The sequence below is a fragment of the Mustela putorius genome, unplaced genomic scaffold, assembly GCF_011764305.1.
Source record: "Mustela putorius furo isolate JIRA1106 unplaced genomic scaffold, ASM1176430v1.1 tig00537335_pilon_pilon_pilon, whole genome shotgun sequence".
Lineage (NCBI taxonomy): Eukaryota > Metazoa > Chordata > Mammalia > Carnivora > Mustelidae > Mustela > Mustela putorius.
The window spans coordinates 746,311-765,322 of NW_025422457.1; the positions used below are offsets into that span (position 1 = coordinate 746,311).

The 19,012-nt window shown below is 34.7% G+C and overlaps 1 protein-coding gene across 3 annotated transcripts in view; it reads right to left on the bottom strand.

Annotated features, from left to right (window-relative positions):
• Nucleotides 1-19,012, bottom strand: part of ACBD6 (acyl-CoA binding domain containing 6) — a 206,542-nt gene that overhangs the window by 128,802 nt on the left and 58,728 nt on the right. For all 3 annotated transcript variants that reach the window (XR_006604955.1, XM_004767895.2, XM_004767894.2), the window contains exon 4: nucleotides 7,637-7,719. Coding sequence is in view for 2 of the 3 variants with exons in the window: in XM_004767895.2 (XP_004767952.1) it covers nucleotides 7,637-7,719 (83 nt within the window). In the remaining variant the exon portion in view is untranslated. The remainder of the gene's footprint in view (nucleotides 1-7,636; nucleotides 7,720-19,012) is intronic.

The window sequence follows — 19,012 nt, forward strand, 5'->3', positions numbered from 1 at the left end:
AATAATAGCAATGTCTTCTCCATCAAATCGTAACTATTTTCGACTGGGTTACATATATATCATACTTAACTCTAGGTCTAGAAATTTTTTTTATTTTTTTCTTAAGATTTTACTTATTTGAGAGAGAGAGAAATGAGTAGGGAGAGGAAGAGCAAATGAAGGATACTCCCTGCTGAGCAGAGAGCTCAAAGCAGGGCTCGATCCCGGGACCCTGAGATCATGACCTGAACCAAAAGCAGACAGATGCTCAACCGACTGAGCCACCCAGGTGCCCCTAGAAAATTCTTAAAAGCCTCAAATAAAAAGTTCTATTTATTATCTTATTTATGTTGTTAATATGCTGTTGATGTATTTTTCTCATATTTTTGCAAGGAAGCAATGACAAAGGAATGATCAGTGCCCCAAATATTTCTTGTACATAACTTGATATTCTGGAAAAGTTAGCTAGCCATTATTTATAGACACTAGTTACTAAAAATGCATTTTCACTTCTTAAAACCTGCTTAGCTCTAAAATAGTTGACTGAAAATTTCTGATACTTTAAATGCCTGTACGAAAAAAATGGATTTCAATTCTGATCAACCTCTGGAAAACCAGTGGCCACATCAGAAAAATCTATAGAATCCCTTGGCTAACAGGCTCTATAGAGCTGAGTTACATTCTCAAGCATTAAGGTAAGTCTAAAATCAATAAATTCAATTAATCCAAAAGAAGCATCATCATCAGTACACTGATAAATGAAAGACTATAGTTCGTAATTTTACCAGTAAAGCACATTTTAAAAAACACTAAATGGAAAGGGATTTAAACATTTAAATGGAAGATATTTACTATGTTCATATAACAACAACTATCAAAATTATTTTCACTAATTGCAGAATACAAGGATTCCTCAACCATATCAGGAGCCGTATGGTAGAGCAACAGCAGAGTACTAGTCATGTGACCTTGAGCAAGTAACCTCACCTCTCTGAGTCTCAGTGTCCTTACCTATAAAATAGGGATATTAACACTTCCAACTCACAGGATTATTCTGAAGATCAAGTGAAATAATACATATAACACATGTAGTATGGTAACTAGCTTATAATTAAAGGTCAGTAAATGTTAGTTGGTATTATTACCTTAAGATTTCAACATATGTTGTATGTCAGGTCATTTCTCATATACCCTTATATAACACTATCAATCAATTCAACTAACAACTACTAATTAGACCTTTAAGGAAATGAAAATAAGCCAATGTGGATGAAACAGCATCAATAAGGAGGGAGGGGGAAATGGCCTTAGGTAAGATGATGAGGGACCCTGTAAGACAGGTTAAGGAATTTTAGATTTTACCCTAAGTGCTATGAGAAACCATTAAAGGGCTTTAAGCAGGAAAGTAATACGATGATATGAGTTATAAATCCAGGAGGAGACTGTAAAGGAAGAAGGAATCCATTCTGCAGTGTCCTGACCAAGAGATGATGATTGCCCAAGAATATTGACAGTTTTGCCAAAGGCATGATAGTGATGATGATGAAAACTAGATAAATCTGGATTATTGTGGAACATGAAGAAACAGAATTTCTGATATATTAAGGAATGAGGGAGAGAGAGAGAGAGTAGACTATGTGACATAGGAGACCCAAGAATGACATACTTTACATAAAATACTGGTAAAATACTTACCTAATACATATATAATATCTTATTATGGGTAAAATTTGTAAATAAAAACATGTAATTAATGTTGTGATGCCTTTTTCACATAGAATTCCAACTTCGACTAACACCAAGCATTTATTACCATACACAGTGCAATTAGCAAAGTTTTCATAAATTGAAAGACAAAGAAATGAGCTGAAATTTCTTGCTCTCAGTATTAAGCAAATAGCTGATAACAAATGAGAATTAAGATGCCTTACAATTCTAGCATCTTTGCTACACTTTTAAAATATCTTCCTTTAAATATGTCTGTAAACCATTTCAACAAACTTTTTTTATATTATGTATATGTATAATATACATACCTTTTATTATAATGGATAGAGTATACCCATAACTTTGTGTATCTTACATGTGCACACACAGGTATACACTAAAAACTTGGTAAAGGAGTCTAAGTGTCTAGCATTTCACAGATACAATGTAACTCTAAGATGGAAAAGAGACAAAGGGAAGAAAAGGAAGAGAGGGAAGAAAATGAAAGAAGAAAAGGTGAGAGCAGGCGATGATGATGGTTTTTGCTGAGGAATGATCCCCTGTTCAGAAAGGGCTGTTGATCTACAAACAGGTGGATCCACCTATATGCCTGGTTGGCATCATGACGATGAGCAGACAGGAGCTAAATAAAGCACGTAGGAAAAGGGTGAATATGAGAGCCAGGAGACTCTTACAACAGTTACTGTTTATGGCAAGACCTGCTTGTCCCAAGGGACCCATTTTCACATAATCTATAATTATCTCTTCGCTTTAATCGCCTTGTCATTCCTAAGGCTCTCCTGGGCACTGGAAGAGGAAAAGCTCATTAACTAAACCTTTTCTCCTCTCTCCAGCCACCCATGGCTTTTAATTGCTTGGTGTGTTATTATCTAGGAGTGCAACTGGGATCATTTTCATAAGAAAGGGAGGCAGAGAGGAGGAAGGGAGCCAGGAGTCCCTGAGGTATGCGCCACAGAAAAACCTTTGCTTTCTCAATTATTTATGCCAGCTGAGGTTTTACAGGCTGAATAAATCCATAACTCAAGTTCATTCTGAGCAGTCAGATTCTCAAGGGGGAGTTGCCCACTTGCCTATACACACTTGTGTAGTCCTCAAAGAATAACCAGAATGTAACAAGACATATGTCATCCAATTTATCACCTATCACCAAAGTGTTAACACAATGTTGATCATGGGCAACACAGTGAAATACAGAAGGATTTCACTACTACAGCCAAACAGATGTAGGGAAGCAGGATAATCTTTTTGGAGCTGAGGACAGTGGTATCAACGGTATGGTAGCATCCCAGAATGACTTAGCCAACTGAAAGCAAAAAAAATCCAAATATTCAAATTTTAAAACATAAAATACGTCTATTTTGTATATGTATACTCTTGAAACTTTGAAGTCTTACGTGGATTTGTCCAAACAGATTGCTATCTAACAATGTGAAGCTTTGAATAAATAACTGAATGGAATTTCATACCACCTGATTTTATAAATCACTTAAAAATAAAACAATATATGTTGTAGCTTTTTCTGCAAATACACCTCTCTCAGGAACATTTTAGAGTACAATTTACGTGTAAGGGATAAGCTTTTACACTTTTACTCCAGTTCGTATTTTTTACCAAAAATACAAAATTAAAGTATAATCACGTTCATTGTAGTTTATTATACTATTATGCCACTTTGTAATCAGAACTAAAGAGCAGCCAATCAAAAGATATTTCTAAAATATTTTCAAAATCCAATGTTGTTTAAAAATTTTTAACTTTATAAGTCAATGATGAAAGCATCTCTTTAAAATTCTACAGGCTTTTGTGTTTGACCACAGCAGTGACCTCTGGTATTTTCTGCCAAAACAGTTCATTTGTCTCACAGAACAACTAATCAATTCCAGAGCCCATCAATCATCTTAGTTGTATACTGGTCTGGTCTTGCTTAGAGAAGGTCCAGATGGCTGCCTGTCTAAGTGGGATTAATAAAATTCTGATAGATTACATAGCATCAAACTACAAATACAACAGGGAAGACCAAATCTTATTGCAGGGTAGAATGGACACTGTACATGATTCATTTATTGTATTTTTTTTTAATTCTTGCCCTAATTTCTCAGTTTACGTGCCAACTTCTAGATAAAACCTTCTAAGCATACAAGTCACTAAAAGTGATTTCTTGTTAAGTGAGTCAGTGTACGTAGTGCAGAAGCATTTGACTCTTCGCAAAACCCTATGCTTATTAATCAGAGCTTCTTCTACCTATCTGTAGTATAAATGAAACACATCTGATCTTAAGACTAGAGCAACTGTCTTGTGAGTTAAAAGATTTGTCACTCTCTTGTTTCTATAGTTCCAAACATAGATTCTAATAGTACTGGCTCTTCCTTTCTTTCTTTCTTTATTTATTTTTTTTTTTTTTTTAGATATTTATTTATTTATTTATTTGACAGAGAGAAATCACAAGTAGTCGGAGAGGCAGGCAGAGAGAGAGAGAGGAGGAAGCAGGCTCCCTGCTGAGCAGAGAGCCCGATGCGGGACTCGATCCCAGGACCCTGAGATCATGACCTGAGCCGAAGGCAGCGGCTTAACCCACTGAGCCACCCAGGCGCCCCTGGCTCTTCCTTTCTTATTTTCCATTTTCTCTTACAAAACCAAACAACCTGTACTTAATTCTATAATCAATCCAACATGTGGTTTTAGCTAACATAAGCCCTGTGCCCTGGGTCCCTATTGTGGGGGTTCTGTGCTGAATAACAAGAAAAGTTAACAGTTACATAGTAACTTATTTTGTGCCAGATACTACTCTTAAGATGCCTGGGCATACATACTGATACTATCCATGTAAGTGTCATATGAGAAAAGTAGTATAATTATCCCCATTTTGCAAATAAAGTAACTTGTCTAAGGTCACAGAGCTAATAAGTGGTGGAACCAACATTTCAGTGCTGGCAGTTTGGCTTCATAGTATTTTATACTTAATTAGTGTCACACTATATCTCCCTACAGAACAATTAACCAGCTTCATGATGGAAAACTGGTGTCGGGGGGCATCTGGGTGGCTCAGTCAGTTAAGCAGACAACTCTTGATTTCAGCTCAGGTCATGATCTCAGGGTCATAAGATCCAGGCCCACATCAAATCTGCGCTTATCATGGAGTCTGTTTGTCCCTCTTCTGCACCTCCCCCCGCAAAATAAATAAAATAAAATCTTTTAAAAATTGATGTCAGCGCTCTAGAATATTAACACACAGATCTGTGCCTATGACATTATATTGTCACTTTCTGTGACAGAGTAGAAATAAGGATCAGAACCAAAACAGGCTCAGAACTGGCCCTAGCAGCCCTTGGCTCTAGAACATGTACAATAGGGACACCTGCGTGGCTCAGTCACTTAAGTGTCTGCCTTCGGCTCAGGTTATGATTCTAGGGTCCTGGGATCGAGTCCCGCATCAGGCTCCCTGCTCAGGAGAGAGCCTGCTTTCCCTCTCCCTGCACCCCTGTGCTTGTGCTTTCTCTCCCTCAAATAAGTAAATAAAATTAAAAAAAAAAAAAAAAAAAAGAACATTTACAATAAAACAAAAATGGGCCTTAACTTATCACTTACAATGCACATTAATCAGGAAAGTTGCCAGAATAATGGAGCCCAAGCCTTATTAAATGACTTTATTAGATACTGATTTTTCCTGATCTTTAAAAAAATTTTAGAAGACTATATATATTAAAATATCCAAAACAAATCTTCAAAATACTTTTTTAGGGGGCTCCTGGGTGGCATAGTTGGTTAAGCATCTGACTCTTGATTTTAGCTTAGGTCATGATCTCAGGATCATGAGGTCAAGCCCCAGTTGGGTTCCATGCTGAGCGCGTGCAGTCAGCTTGGGATTCTCTCCCCTTCCTTCTGCCCCTCCTGCTCATGCTCTCTCTCTCTCTCTCCCTCCCCACTCTCTAAAGTAAGTAAATAAATAAACAAATACAAAATACTTTCTAGTTCCTTTTTTGGTAATTGGTTCTACAGAAAAGAACTTTTCCGTTCACCTAAGTTTACCATTTAACATTTCTAAAACTTGTCACTTTCACCTCAGTTGAACATAATTCTGCCAAGAAACTGCAATTAATTTCAGTTAAAGCACAACTTCCTTTTGGAAAAATAAAACACCAGGTATATTTCACCTAAGTAAAAACAAAATCACCTAAGTAAAAACAAAATTTGATTATATAAACTTAAACAAATAGCCTATACTTTGTTGCAACTGCATTCTTATACTTTAGAAACAACGGGGCCACATATGATCCTTTATTGAAACAATCCAACATTTCAGTTTACAGTAATTTTTATCATGACCTAGTTTATTATAGTGGAATTCAGTTTAATTACAAAATAATTTCTCAAATATAAGAAAATAACTAAGTGCTGTTATTTCTGCTCTGCTATTAGCAATGACAAAATAAATGTCTGTAATAGTTAAAAGGCTTTCAGTGGTTCACATTCATGTTTCCTACTGTTTCATATCTTAAAATATGTTCCAGAATATATAAGAAGACTAAAATTTAGATGACTTAAAAAAAAAAGGCCAAGACTAAAAATCTTAGAAGAATGTGTCACATGACTTTAGAGAAGAACAAAATCCTTTTCCTGATTTCCACATAGTGCTGCAAGAAAAAAAATTATCCAAGAAATTTTATATATAACATATAAAATGTAAGATCCTTGTTAAATAATACAAGATGACCATTAAGAATTTTTTTAATTGTGGTTAAAAAAAAAACCCACATAACATAAAATTTACCATCTTAACCAGTTCTAAGTGTACAGTTCAGTAATGGTATTGTCCAACAACCAATCCCCAGAAATTTTTATCTTGCAAAACTAAAACTCTTCATCCATTAAGTAACAACTCCTCCTTTTCCACTTCCTCCAGCCCCTGACAACTCCCACACTATTTTTTTGTTTCTGTGAATCTGATACTCTTGATACCCCCATTTAAGAAGAATCATACTGTATTTATCTTTTTTATGAATGGCTTATTTCACTTAGCATAATATCTTTAAGGTTTCTCCATGTTCTACAGTCTATGTCAGAATGTCCTTCCTTTCTAAGGCTGAATAAGATTCTATTAGGTGTATATATATCACATTTTGTTTATCCATTCTTCTGTCGATGGACATTTTGGTAGCTTCCACCTCTTGGCTATTATGAATATAGTGCTGCTATGAACATGGGTGTGCAAATAGGTCTCTGAGATCCTGTTTTCAATTCTTGTGTATATAAAACCAAAAGCTTAACTGCTGGATCATACAGTAATACTTTGTTTAATTTTTTTGAGAATCCTCTGCAATATTCTCTTTACTGTACCATTTTATACTCAACATGATTTTTAATCTTTAAAAGAAATAATGCTAATTTCACAATGACAACAACAAATTTAAAACTTTTTTTCTAAAAAAGAACATAAATATTTTCTAGAAATGGTATAAGCTTCATGGGACTGAATCAATACTTCCCCTTACATACTTCAGCTCAGACTGAAGCCATACTTTAAAAAAAAAATGGTATTTTTATCAGTACTGTGAATAAACCTAGACATATACATACACACACTCACACACACAAAGAAATAAGGTATTCTGAGGAAAACTAACACCACCAACAAAACCCCATGGTTTCAGATTGTGTGAGACACAAAACCTTGCCTTACCAACCAACTACTTATGTGGTGGGGAAAGTTACTATCTGGCACTGATTTAGACGCTTATTGACTTCAAATCTAAAATTTTTTCCTGCTACTTATTATATAACTAGAGATACAAACAAATTAGTTTCATATTAAAAAAAAGTTCTTCACAGATGGAAGTTTTCAGAATTACACACACACACACACACACACACACACACATACACACATTTAGATGTATGTATCTCTATTATCAAAAACTAGAAGAGAAATTACCTGATGATTTCTTCATGATACAGAGAACTAACAACAGGCCCACCAAAACCAGTATTTGCTTCTTTTCCTTTCTTCTCTGGCGACTGCAGGAGGACAGAAGTTGAAAAAAAAGACACATGGGGTAAGGCACTGTGTATTTTAAATAGTTACAAAATACTACTTTTCTAATGAATACTAAAGATTTGAGGTCCACCATTTTTCTAAGGCCCTAGTAACAATTTCAAGATGGTATCCAAAAGGCAAGATGACCCTCAGGTCATCAGACTAATGGAATGAGTCCCCACTAGCAAACCGAAGTCATTTCACTACTGCGCTCTGGAGCCACCTCAAGTCCACCATTCCCTTAGCTGCTTATAAGATGTCAGCTTTGTTCACTGTGGAAAATAATGATGATCAGTGTAGAAAAATTAAAAAGAAATATGACTTATACATACCAGATAAAAATGTAATCATGAAAATCTAGTTAGCAAACTAAAACTTCCAAGAAAAAAATTAAACTATAGTTAAAACTTCAAACTCGACCATAAAGAAAAGTAAGTTAAATAAGTAAATAATAGAAAAAAAATAAAAATAAATATTTTTAGGTGGCAAGAAGGAAGGAGAGAAGGTGGAAGAGAGAGAAGAAAGGAGGTTATGATCTAAAATAAATGAAAAAAGAAACAAATTGTTATTGGAAGACTTTCCAAAATCAAATATTCAATAGGCCCTGACTCTCAATATTCCCAAAAAGCAGAAAATTAAGATTAGCAAAAGATCTGAACAGACAACTTACCAAAGAAGATACAGATGGCAAATAAGCAAATGAAAAGATGTCCAACATCATACATTGTTAGGGAAGTGCAAATTAAAACAATGATGAGATACCACTAAAAAACTCTCAGAACGGCTAAAATACAAACACCTAATGCTGGTAAAAACATGAAACCACCAGGGACTCTGATTCATTGCTGGAGGAAATGCAAAATGGAACAGCTACTTTGGAAGGTGGTTTGGCAGTTCTTCTAAAACTAAACACGGTCTTATGCATACACGATTGAGCAATCTTGCTTCTATGTATTTACCCCACCAAAACTGAAAATTCATATCCACAAAACATCAATGTTTAAAGCAGTTGTTGTTCTTTTTATAACTGGCAAAGCCTAGAGGCAAACAAGATGTCTTTCAATAGGTGAACAAATAAAATGCAGAACATCTGTACAACAGAATATTATTCTCTGAAAAAATGAAATAAACTCTTCTACATTAACGAAGAAAAATGACAGTAAGCAACTAAAATCATTAATTAAAAAGGAGATTTTACAACTGGTAACATAGGATTAAAAAAGTATTTTTAAGATACTATGAATAATTATACACCAACAAGTTGGATAACCTAGAAGAAATGCATAAATTCCTACACATATATAACCTACCATGATTAAATTATGAATAAAAAAATCTGAAGAAACCTATAACCATTAAAGAGATTGAATTGTGGAGGCCAAGAAAATTAAGGCATCCCACCTCGAGTTTAGCATTAGCACAAGTACAGCTGTTTTAGCTTTGGCAGCCATCTTAGGCCCCTGTGACCAAAGGCTGAACTTTCCCCTACTTTACCTTAGTTCTAGAACCCCACCCTGCTTTAGTTCCAGGAAAGTACCCAACCCTGTAAACAGCCCCGAAGCAGCTAATCAGCTTGCTGCAGGAAAATCTGAAATTTGTGAACAGCCTGGCAAAAGCTAATCAGCTTGCTACAGGAAAGTTTGAAATTTTACCTCCCCCCACCCCAAACCTCTTGTAATGACCCATAAATACCTCTGCCTTAACTAAGCTCAGGGTCCAAGTCCCTATTCCGCTGTGTCAGGTATACTTGGGCCCGAGCTTTAGCTTGTCGAATAAACCCTCGTGTGACTGCATCAGTGATGGCTCCTTGGTGGTCTCTCGGACACAAAAACTTGGGCATAACAGAATCAGAAACTTAAAATCTCCCAAAAAAGAAAAGCCCAGGACCAGAAGACTTCACTAAAGAATTTTACCAAACATTTACAGAATTAACACCAATCCTTCTTTTTTAAAAATTTCCTATGTGTATTTTTTAGTAAATTAGAATAAAATCAAATATACACCCAGCAACCCTCAGTCTTTTCCTGAGATTAAGAGTCTCTTTTGGTCTGTCTCCCTCTCTGCTTTCATCTTGTTTCATTTTTCCCTCCCTTCTTAAACTCTTCCAAAAAACTAAGAGGAGGCAACATGCCTAACCTCATTTTATGAGGCCAGCATTACCTCAATACCGAAGGCAGACACAGAAACTAGAAGAAAACTATAGAGCAATATCTGAGGAATACTGATGAAAAAATCCTCAACTAAATACTAGCAAATTGAATACAGCAGTACATTAAAAGGATTATATACCATACCATGACCAAGTGGGATTTATTCCTGTGAACTTACGGACAGTATGGTTCAACACATGAAAACTGATCAGTGGAATATACCACATTAACAAAATGGAGAAAAATTGTGTGATCATCTCAATTAGTACAGAAAAAAAGTATTTGACAAAACTCAACACCCTTTCATGATTAAGGAAAAAACAAACAAACAAACAACCCATTAAATAATCTAGAAATAGAAGGAAGCTATTTCAACATAACTAAGGCCAAGTGTGAAAAGCCCATAGTAACCTCATACTCAATAGTAAAAAAAAAACCTGAAAGCTTTTCCTTAAAGATCAGGAACAATGCAAGGATGCCTACTCCTAACACTTCTATTCAACACAGTATTGAAAGTCCTAGCCGTAGTGCATGGAGCACTGGGTGTGGTACATAAACAATGAATCTTGGAACACTGAAAAAAAAAGTCCTAGCCAGACCAATCAGGCAAGAAAAAAAAAAAAAAGGTATCCAAATTGGAAAGGAAGAAGTAAAAAGATCTCCATTCACATATGACATGATCTTATACCTAAAGATCCACTCTACATACACACATACAGACATACAAGAAACTGACACAACTAATGAACAAGTAGAGCAAATTTGTAGGATACACACTGAAATCATGTAATGCCTGAGAGAAAGAGAAATAAGTAAGTTTTCTAATATTAAAAAGTGATCAGTATTATGGAAAAAATGTGGGGAAGAGAATTACAATTTTAGGGCCTCACAGAGAAGGTCATTCGGATAAAGACATAAGGGAAATAAAGAAGTGAGCGTATAATATAATATAAATAATATAAAATATACAAAGGCCCTGTGGTGAGGGTATGGTTAGAATATTAGAAATGTATGCTTAGAATGTTAGAAAATTTAAGTGGTCTCTGCTGAAGGCTCATTAAAATATTTCAGGGGGGAAGACTAGAGGCAAGAACACAGTATTTATTTATTATAGTATTTATTATAGTCAGCAATGAATTATCTTTTATTTGTGTGAAAGTGTTTATTTTACCCTTCTTTTTTTGTATTATCAGATAGATGCACAGAACAAAATTAACCATTTTAAAGTGTACAAGTGAGTGGGATTTAGTACATTGACAATGCTGTACAACTACTACCTCTATTTAGTCTGCAAACACTTTTATGATCCCAAAAGAAAATCATAAACCCCACGCAGTCACTCCGTTGTTCCTTCTCCCCAAAAGGCAACCCCAACTTGTTTTTTGGTTTTTGAGAAGCGATCAAACTATTTCAACAGCAGCTGCACTACTTTACATTCCCGCTAGCAGCGTAGGATGCTTCTAATATCTCCACATACTTGCCAACACTTGTCACTATCTTTTCATTTTGGTTATCTTAGTCTATGTGAAGTAGTTATCCTGGTGTTTTGATGTGCATTTCCCTAATAACTAATTTCATGTGATTGTGGACTCTTCTTTTCAGAGAAATGTCTATAAAAGTCCTTTGCCCATTTATTAGTTATTATCTTCTGTTGCTGAATTGTAGAAGTTATTTATGTATTCTGGATACTAGCTCTTGATCCGATATATGATTTGCAAATATTTTCTCCCATTCTGTAGGATGTCTTTTCAGGTTCTTGAGTACTTCTGAAGCAGTAAAGTTTTAAATATTGATCAAGTTCTACTTTCCTATTTTTTCTCTGGTTGTGTTTTTGTTGTTGTGTCTAAGAACCCATAGGCAAATCCAAAATCATGAAGATATATCCCTATGTTTACTTTAAAGAGTTTTATTAACTTGTTACTCAGATCACTGATCCCATTTCAGGTAATTCTCGTACATAGTGTGAGAAAGAAACGCACCGTCATGTTCTTGCGTGTGGATATCCAGTGTCTCAAGCAATTTTTGTTTAAGAGATTATTCCTTCTTCATTGAATGGTCTTGGAATCCTTACTGAAAATCAATTGATCATAAATATGAGGGTTTATTTACACACTCAATTCTTGTGCCAATACCAAACTGTTTTAATTACTGTAGCTTTTTATCAAGTTTTGAAATTCAAGTGTGAATCCTCCAATTCTGTTCTTTTTCAATACTGTTTTGTTCATTTGGAGCCCTCTGCAATTCCATACGAATCTGAGAATTGGTTCTTTCATTTCTGCAAAAATGGAAGTTAGAATTTTGATAAAGGTCACACTGATTCTGCAGGTATTTTGGGTAGTACTGCCATCTTAACACAATAAAATCTCACAAGCTGTGAACATGGGATATCTCCCCATTTATTTAGCTCTTTGCTAATTTGTTTCAGCAATGGTTTTTGGTTTTCAGTGTAAGATCTTTCCCATTCTTGGTTAAAATTATTCCCAGGTATCTATTCTTTTGGATGCTATTATAAATGGAACTGTTTCCTTAGTTTCCATTTTGGGGGGTTCATTGATGGTATATGTCACTCTTGTATCTTGTAACTTTGCTGAATTTGTCTATTAACTCTAGCAGGTTTTTTGTGAACTCTTGTAAATTTTCTATACATTGAATCATGCTATTCATCAACAGAAAGAGTTTTCCTCTTTCACTTTCAATTTGGATGCTACTCATCTTTTTCTTGTCTAATTGCTCTGGCTAGAATTTACAGTACAATGTTGAGTAGCAGTGGTAACAACAAACATCTTTATCTTATTCCTCATCTGAAGAAGAAAGCTTTTTGTCTTTTACCATTGAGTGTAATGTTACCAGTGGGTTTTTTGTAATGCCCATTAACATGGTCAGTAAATTTCACCTTCATTTTTGAAACCTATTTTAAGTGGTATAGAATTAAAAGTTGATAGATTTTTTTTTCCTTCTGATATTGTCCCTACTGGCTTCAGACTTCTGAAAAAGTCTGGGGTAGTTCTTACCTTTGCTCTTCTGTATCATGTTTGTTTGTTTTTTGCCTGGATGCTTTAAGATTTTCTTTGTTCCCCCAGTTTTCAACAATTTGATTATCTTACATCTTACTATGGTTTTCTGTTTCTCCTGCTTAGGACTCATTGAACTTCTTGGATCTATGAATTTATGGCAGTGATTCTCAATTAGGGGAGATGTTTTTTGCCTCCCATCCTTGCTCAAAGATATCTGGCAACCATCTGGGGCAATTTTTACTTGTCACAAGTCGGTGGTCTAGTGAGTAGTGTCCAGAGATGCTGCTAGACATCTTACAAAGCACAGGACAGCCCTCTATAACAAAGAATTGCCCAGCCCTAAATATCAATGGTGCAAAGGCTGAAAAACTTTGATTTATAGTTTTCATCAAATGTTTAAAATTTCAGCCAACAATATATTAATTTTTTTCTATCTTTTCCTTTGTTTCCTACTTTTCCTCTTCTTATTGGGGCTCCAGTTATATACATACCATATTGCTTGATATTTTCCCACAGTTGACAGGGGCTCTGTTCTTTTTTTATAGTCTTTTTATGCTCTGTCCTTCATTTTTATTAGGCTCACTTGCTATTTTGTATTCTTTAAATTATGTTAGACTTTGTTTTGGCATGAATTCAGTTACACGGAATCAATTTGATTCTTTCAAGACTCACTTTCAGAGTTCTGTTAAGGTGGGGACAGAACAGCCTTTGGTCCAGAGCTTCACTTAACCTCACTACTAAAGTGAAATCCTTCTGAGGCCTCTACAGTATTATGTTCTATGTACCACATGTTCTCCCCACTCTGACTAGTAGCAAATGAGATATTCTCAGTCCTACCTCAATTCCAGGAATTGTTTGGCTTACTGCTTCCCTGCATTTCTTTCCTCGGCTTGTTAGTTCCCTCTCTCACACAGTATTAGCATTCAGGCAAAGGGACCCCTCTGCACATCTATGGAACGCTCTCTCTTTTTGTGCAAGAAGTTGCTCTCTAGTAGTCTGCTTCCATTTTCCAGCTCAAATTACTGAGAAAGCCAGACTCTTTTGGGTGTCTCTTCCCTGCACTGTAGCCTGGAAATTATTTCCAGGCCATAAGCTGAGGCAATATATAGGGCTCATTTTGTTTCCCTTCTTTACAAGTTGTATACTACTTTTATTATGTCTGAAAAATCACTATTTTTCATCTATTGTGTCTGGAATTCTTATAGTTTCAGGCAAAAGAGTAAATCTCACCCCCATTACTCCACAGCACCCAGGAGAAGTCCCATAAACATTAATTAAAAAACTAGTATAATATTCCATGCATAATTTACTTAACTATTATCTAATAGTTGTCTAGGTTATTTTCAATTTTTCACTCATAAACAAAGATGATGAATATCTTTGTATATAAAGCATACTATAGCTTTAATTAAAATCTTTAGCAAAAAATGGCTCCATAATCTGATTGATAGTGTATTTTAACAATATCTCTTCTTCCTGGGATTAATTTCTCTTTCTAAAGCTTTGTGCATGGTAGAATGCTGGTAACAACTTTTTTGGAGGAGGAGGGGAGAGATTATGTCTTAAGCAGAAATAATATTTAAAAAATAATCTGCCATTATCAGATTGAATTCAGAATAAAGCTGCCAAAGATGCATTAGTTTTGCTCTCCATGTACTTCATCTACAAGAACGGTAAACTTTGGCTACCTTACCCTCCCATTTCCACTCCAATGAGAGGTTTCTCATAGAGGCTTAAAAAGTTTATTCCATTTCTCTCTACTCAAAATCCATTAGGTTATTTTTATGTTACATCAGCAGTTAAAGAAAGAGCCTCCAATTTGGCAGCCAACAGGATAAAATTTGCCAATTCTTACATTGCCTCAGACTGTATTATTTGAGGCAGTGAAATGCTCCTTCACTCAAAGGGGAAAGGATAAGTTGTTGGCTGAGTCTTTATCACTTGATTCAGATTCTACCTTAGCCAGTTGCAGAGTCAAGATTTAAAACCTTGTGAAGCATTCTTTTCCAGCTGAAAAATAACTATTCCAAAGATTATCAGGCTAATATATGCATGGAGGGGGTTTCTTGCTTCCATGTGCTACCTTTTTTGGCTTCTCTTTTATTAGTTTGTTTGCTTAATTTGCTTATAGGTCTAGCTGTAGACATTTGGGTAAATTAAACTCTCTGCCCCTCTTTCCTCCTTTGTAAAAATAGAATATTATTACCCATCCTATGTGGGTGTTTGAAGATATAAAATACGTACATAAAACAGAATAGTGCCCAGACCAAAGAGGACACTATATAAGGGTTAATTAATGTAATAATAATTATGAGCCAAAAACACAGCCATTTCTCCAAAGCAAAAGTGCTTCAGTAATAAAGATAGCAAGATGCTTTGATGTGGGGACTTATAATAATGAACAATAAGTCTTTATCTAAGACACTTAAATTTCAGAATCTCTTGCTAAAGCAACCAATCCCAAAACCAAACAAGAAACTTACCAGAACTCTTGTCATTAAGAAAAAAGAAAATAAAAATAAAACTTAAGTGCTCTGCACTTTATATATACTATCCAATTCCAACTTCAAAACAATTCTGGAAAGTTGGCATTTTTACTACATTTCACTTAACATCAACTATAAAAAGTACCATTATTTTCTGTAATGCTAAGAAACAAAAAACATATACACTATCAATACACTATCAATTTTAAGACACATCCAGAATTTTTCAAAAATCTCAAGAACTTAATAACTGTCTTATATTTGATGAAATATATCTCCATTTTATAGATTAGAAAGCTGAAGATAAGAAATATGAAGTACCCACTGCCACATAGTAAGTGGCAAAATCAAGATTCAAATCAAGCTCTTCTGATGTCCAAAGCCTGTGTTCTTTGTTAAACTATGCTACTTCTTCAAGCAACTTCAGAAACCATTATTATACACTGACAATACTCTGAATTAAAATTTTGTTCAGTTTCTTAAGTGTAATGTAAAAAAAAATTTAAGTACTTGGTTCAGAAGCAAACTTCAAGAGTAAACATGTAACTGATTTTTTGAGGCTGATTTATGATAAATTATGAAAATTTAATCAATTACACAGACTAATACTATAGTCCTTAAAAAAGAATACTATTCTAATAATTCTTCACAAATACTCACTGTAATTTTTTCCTGAAACATGAATATTCATTTCCACATACCAGAATAAGAATATTAATCTCATCTCAGTTAGTATCTGTCATGAGTGTTAAAAACAACAATAATAACAAAAACCGAGGAGCTCCTGGGTGGTTCAGTCAGTTGAACATCCAACTCTCAATTTCAACTCAGGTCATGATCTCCGAGGGGTAAGATAGAGCCCTGCATCAGGCTCCACATTCAGCGCTGAGTCTGCTTCTCCCTCTCCCTGCTTGTACTCTCTCTCTCTCCCACAAATAAATAAAATCTTAAAAAAAAAAACCAAAAAACCTACCATGAAAATGTTATTTGTAACAGTACTAATTCTAAAATTTCACAAGATTGGGGGTGGGGGGTGCCTGGGTGGCTCAGTGGGTTAAGCCTCTGCCTTCAGCACAGGTCATGATCTCAGGGTCCTGGGATTGAGCCCCGCATTGGGCTCTCCGCTTGGCAGGGAGCCTGCTTCCCCCTCTCTCCCTGCCTGCTTGTGATCTCTCTCTCTGTGTCAAATAAATAAATAAAATCTTTAAAAATAGATAGACAACATTTCACAAGAGGGGTGCCAAGGTGGCACAGTTGGTTAAGCGTCTGACTCTTGGTTTTGGCTCAGGTCATGATCAAGAGATCCAGAACTGTGCTGGGCTCTATGCTCAGCACAGAGTCTGCCAGAGATTCTTTCTCCTTCTCCCTCTGCCCCTCCCAGTAGGGCTCATGCTCTGTCTCTCTTTAAAATAAACAAGTGAATCTCTTTTAAAAATAAATAATTACTTTAAAAATTTTCACAAGAAAGATAAACTTCATAAATACATATATTTTTTCTAAAGATTTTTATTTATTTATTTGAGAGAGAGAGCATGAGAAGGGTGAAAGTCAGAGGGAGTAGACTCCCCAAGGAGCAGAGAGCCTGATATGGGACTTGATCCAGGGATTCCAAGATCATCAACTGAGCTGAAGGCAGTCATTTAACCAACTGAGTTACCAGATGCCCGAATCTATTAACCTTAGTCCCTCTTAAAACTACAAACAGTATAGTAAAAAAAAAAAAATCAACTCCTAAACCCTTAACTACAATGGACACTTAATAAGGATGTCAATTTAATAATCTAGAACTGTTACATAAATGCTTAAACTATAATTAGAAAATAATTTTTAGACCAAAGAAAGCAGAAATAATATGTGTAAGTAGATATTCTAGCCAAGCCTCCAAATTTCAGCATTCGCTACAATTTTTTGCTTATAGACTACATATAATAGCTTAAAAAGTGATGCAGATTTTTTAAATATTAAAAAACTTAAAAATAAACTTTTTTAACCAAGTATTTTTTACCACCAAAATATAGGAGATAATTTTTCCAGATAATTAATATGGTCAATAGGACTCTTAGAGAATCCTTATGATTCACCAAACAAATTTCATCACTGTATAGCAAAACAAAAAATAAGTTGTTCTTTTACCACTCTATAATGGAATTTAAGAATAAATATATTAATTTTGTCTTCTTAATTTCCTGGCTATTGTCAACTGTTCGGTTCTAGGGAACTTTAAAACAAAGGACAGGGACACCTGGGTGGGCTCAGTCAGTTAAGTGTCCAACTCTTGATTTCCACTCAGGTCATGATCTCACAGTCATGAGATCCTGTTCAAGATTTTCTCTCTGCTTCTTCCCTCTACCCCTTCTCCCTCTCTAAAACAAACAATAATAAGGGTACAAAAGATTTTTCCTTGTACACATGCCCACTTTCCAGTGTATATAAAGCACTATATGTGAAACACTTACCTTTATGAAGTATTTTTACTCAAAATAATGCTACTTTAAAAGGTCTCTCATAGAAAACTAACCTCAGGGTATTATGAGTTTATAGAAATGTAACAATGATCAATATTTAAATGTTCTTTGGAAAATTATTCTGAATATCATATCATATCATATCTGTTCAGAAATTAGAGCTTTTTTAGAATTTAAGCATCAAAGAAAATAATAAAAGATCAACATTAAAATATTTAAACTAACATTTCTGTAATAATGTAGTAAAAATAAGTTAGAAGAAACTGTATTTTAAGCAAATGGTTACTATTTCTATAATATGATAAGCAATATAACCAAATGATCACAAATGTAAGAAAAACATTAGGATCCAAAGGTTAAACAGACCATGTTATACCAACACTTGGGGAAATGTTCAACACGTCTTACCATTTAAAAAAAAAAATACAAACTAAGCCCTCTAGATCCATCCATTTGTTGTAAATGGCAATATTTCATTCTTGTTTATGGCTGATTAATATTCCATTGTGTGGATGTATACTTGGGTTGCTTCCATTTCTTGGCTATTGTAAATAATGCTGCAATAAACATGGGTGCATCTACCTTTCTTAAATAGTGTTTTCAGTGAAGTAAGTAGGTCAGAAAAAGACAAATACCATATAACTTCACTCATATGTAGAACTTAAGAAACAAAACAAAAAAAAGAGACCAAAAAATCCCCAGACTATTAAATATAGAGAACAAACTGGTAGTTGCCAGAGGGCAGGTAGGTGAAATAGGTAAAGGGAGGTAAAAGTACACTTGTTATGATGAGCACTGAGTAATACATAGAATTGTTGAATCACTGTACACCTGAAATCAATAGAATACTGCATCTTAATTATACTTGAATTAAAATAAATATTTTAAATAATTAAAATTGCAAATTAAAACAATGAGCAATGAATTTTAAACTAATTGCATTAGGATAACCAATCATCCAATTTGGTAAAGCTATAGTGAAACAGGTACTCATACTACTAATAGCACTCGACCTTGTAATACGGTATTACTCTTTGGAATGCAATACTGCAATCTTCCTAGGGCCCATAAAAATATTAGTGTACTTTCATTTATTCCATCACTAATACAACTTCTAATAAAACAAAAAGGACAATCCTGAATTACAGTACCTTTGTAG